At 55.2% G+C, this 1,944-nt stretch overlaps 1 protein-coding gene and 1 non-coding gene across 2 annotated transcripts; one reads left to right on the plus strand and one right to left on the minus strand.

The window, feature by feature from the left end:
• Positions 1 to 580: 580 nt before the first annotated feature.
• PTSG_20108 lies at positions 581 to 652 on the minus strand. The gene has a single exon. It is a non-coding gene; the product is annotated as a tRNA-Pro (tRNA).
• A 186-nt stretch (positions 653 to 838) lies between these two features.
• PTSG_05739 (uncharacterized protein) lies at positions 839 to 1,766 on the plus strand (the record flags this gene model as incomplete). The annotated part of the gene is made up of 2 exons (XM_004993551.1): positions 839 to 1,548; positions 1,730 to 1,766. 2 exons carry the CDS (start codon positions 839 to 841, stop codon positions 1,764 to 1,766), a joined length of 747 nt encoding a protein of 248 aa, XP_004993608.1.
• Positions 1,767 to 1,944: the final 178 nt, after the last annotated feature.

Here is a 1,944-nt window from a genome sequence, read left to right on the forward strand (position 1 = left end):
GCGCTGCTGCTTGTCGGCGCTGTTTTGGTGCGTCTTCTTCGCCAAGCACCGCGCCAACGCCTCTTCCTCCTCCTCCTCCGCCGTCGAGTCCGTCTAAGCAGCAGCAGTAGCAGCAGCAGCTGACAGCAGAGGCATCACCAGCAGCAGCGACAGAGGCAGTGCCGGCTGCTGCTTTGCTCTCTGTGATGACGACGACGACGACGACGATGACGGGGTGATGACCATGCTTGCTTGCTTGCTTGTTGCACCATTTTGTTCATCTGCGTTTCTTTTCATTCACCTGTCTGTTTGACCCCCCCCCCTCCTTCCTTGCTTTGCTGTCCTGCTGTGCCAGCCATGACGGGTTTTGTTTTTGTTTACATATATTCACCTCCCTACCGCAAAACACTTGGATGTCTGCTTAACCCCTCCCCCCTCTGCCGTGAGGCGTTGTGTCTCTCTGTCTTGTCCTGTCCTGTGTGTGAGTCACACTCCCCATAAACGAACCAACCAAGAACCAACCAAGCAGACCGAAAGAAGGAAGCTGCATGCAGAGAGAGAGGCACATTGCGAGTGCGTGGGGAGTTGGGGGAAAAAAAAAGGGCGCTGCCGGGAATCGAACCCGGGACCTCCGCGACCCGAACACGGAATCATGCCTCTAGACCACAGCGCCAACTGCTTGAAGCTTTCTATTGCTTCTTGCTACACGAGGAGAATTTTACCATTATAAATACAATTTGAATTTTTGGCCCCTCACAAAGCACCAAGCAAGAAGAGCACGCAAAGCAGGAGACACAGCACACTTTCGTTCAACATCCCAACAACAGAAAGGAAGGAAGACAGCGTTGCACGCACAGCCATGTTGAGCTCGAGCGACCATGGGCCTGATAAGCACCAACACCAACATGCGCCAACAAGCGGGGCGGCACAACATGGCGCGGCGAATAGCGGCTCTGTGTCTCCGTTGCTTGACCGCCCACACCTTCAGCTGGACAGGGCGATTGCGGCGTTGCTTGTTCGTGCTGGCTTTGACAGCACCAGCAACCAGTGGAGGGACCTGTTGCTATTGCCCCAGAGGCCACCAAATCAGTCAATGCGCAGCACCTCTGCGCCTGGCGACCAGATTGCCGGGGTGCAAGCACACGGTGGGGCACCTTCCGGCATGCTAGGGCGTGCACACACGAGCCACAACGGCCATGGTAGTCAAGCAAGCCTTGGTGCGCACGAGAAGGACACGTCCTCCTCAACTGACACAGTGGATGGAAACGAACCACCGTGCAAGCGGCGAGCCACTGTGGACAAAGGCAACTTTTGCAGTCAACACCAGATGGATGAGACAGGCGACAACGACGAAGCAGAAGCAAAACCTGGTGGTGACGATGGAGGGGCAGACGACGCTGCCATGACTGCCCCTCAAGAGCCCGTGGCGGTGTTGCGAGCGAACCTCATGCACCACATCTTCGCGTGGGCAACCAAGGCGAAGAAGCACAGCGAGCTTTGTGGTCGATATCAGCCCAATGTCATGGACTGGGCTCAGGCATTACATGAGCACGGTAACCCATTGCCACAGTGTGCATGTTCTGCCTGTTTTCGTGCACATGTGTGTAGATGTGTGCAATATATGTGTGTTGTGTGCATGTGCGCGTGAGTGTGTGTACGACTCTCTCCTGTGTGTGTGTGTGTGTTGACCAATGCGATCCTTGTACCACAACGTGTACATTCGCTTATGCTGCGTGTTACTTGCTCGCAGGCGTGAAAGCGAAATCCCTGCAAGAAGCGGCGAATGACTTTGCTAGCAACCCTGGTATTCGCGTGTGTCTGCGCACAAGCCTTGTGTCGTGCTCGTGCGATGCAATGCTATGCGATGCTATGCTACACTATGTTGCGCTATGCTGTGCTGTGCTGTGCTGTGCTGTGCTGTGTTGTGTGTCACAGGGAACGCCCTGTTCTTTCGTCTTCTTCAGG

This window comes from Salpingoeca rosetta (assembly GCF_000188695.1).
Source record: "Salpingoeca rosetta unplaced genomic scaffold supercont1.13, whole genome shotgun sequence".
NCBI lineage: Eukaryota > Choanoflagellata > Craspedida > Salpingoecidae > Salpingoeca > Salpingoeca rosetta.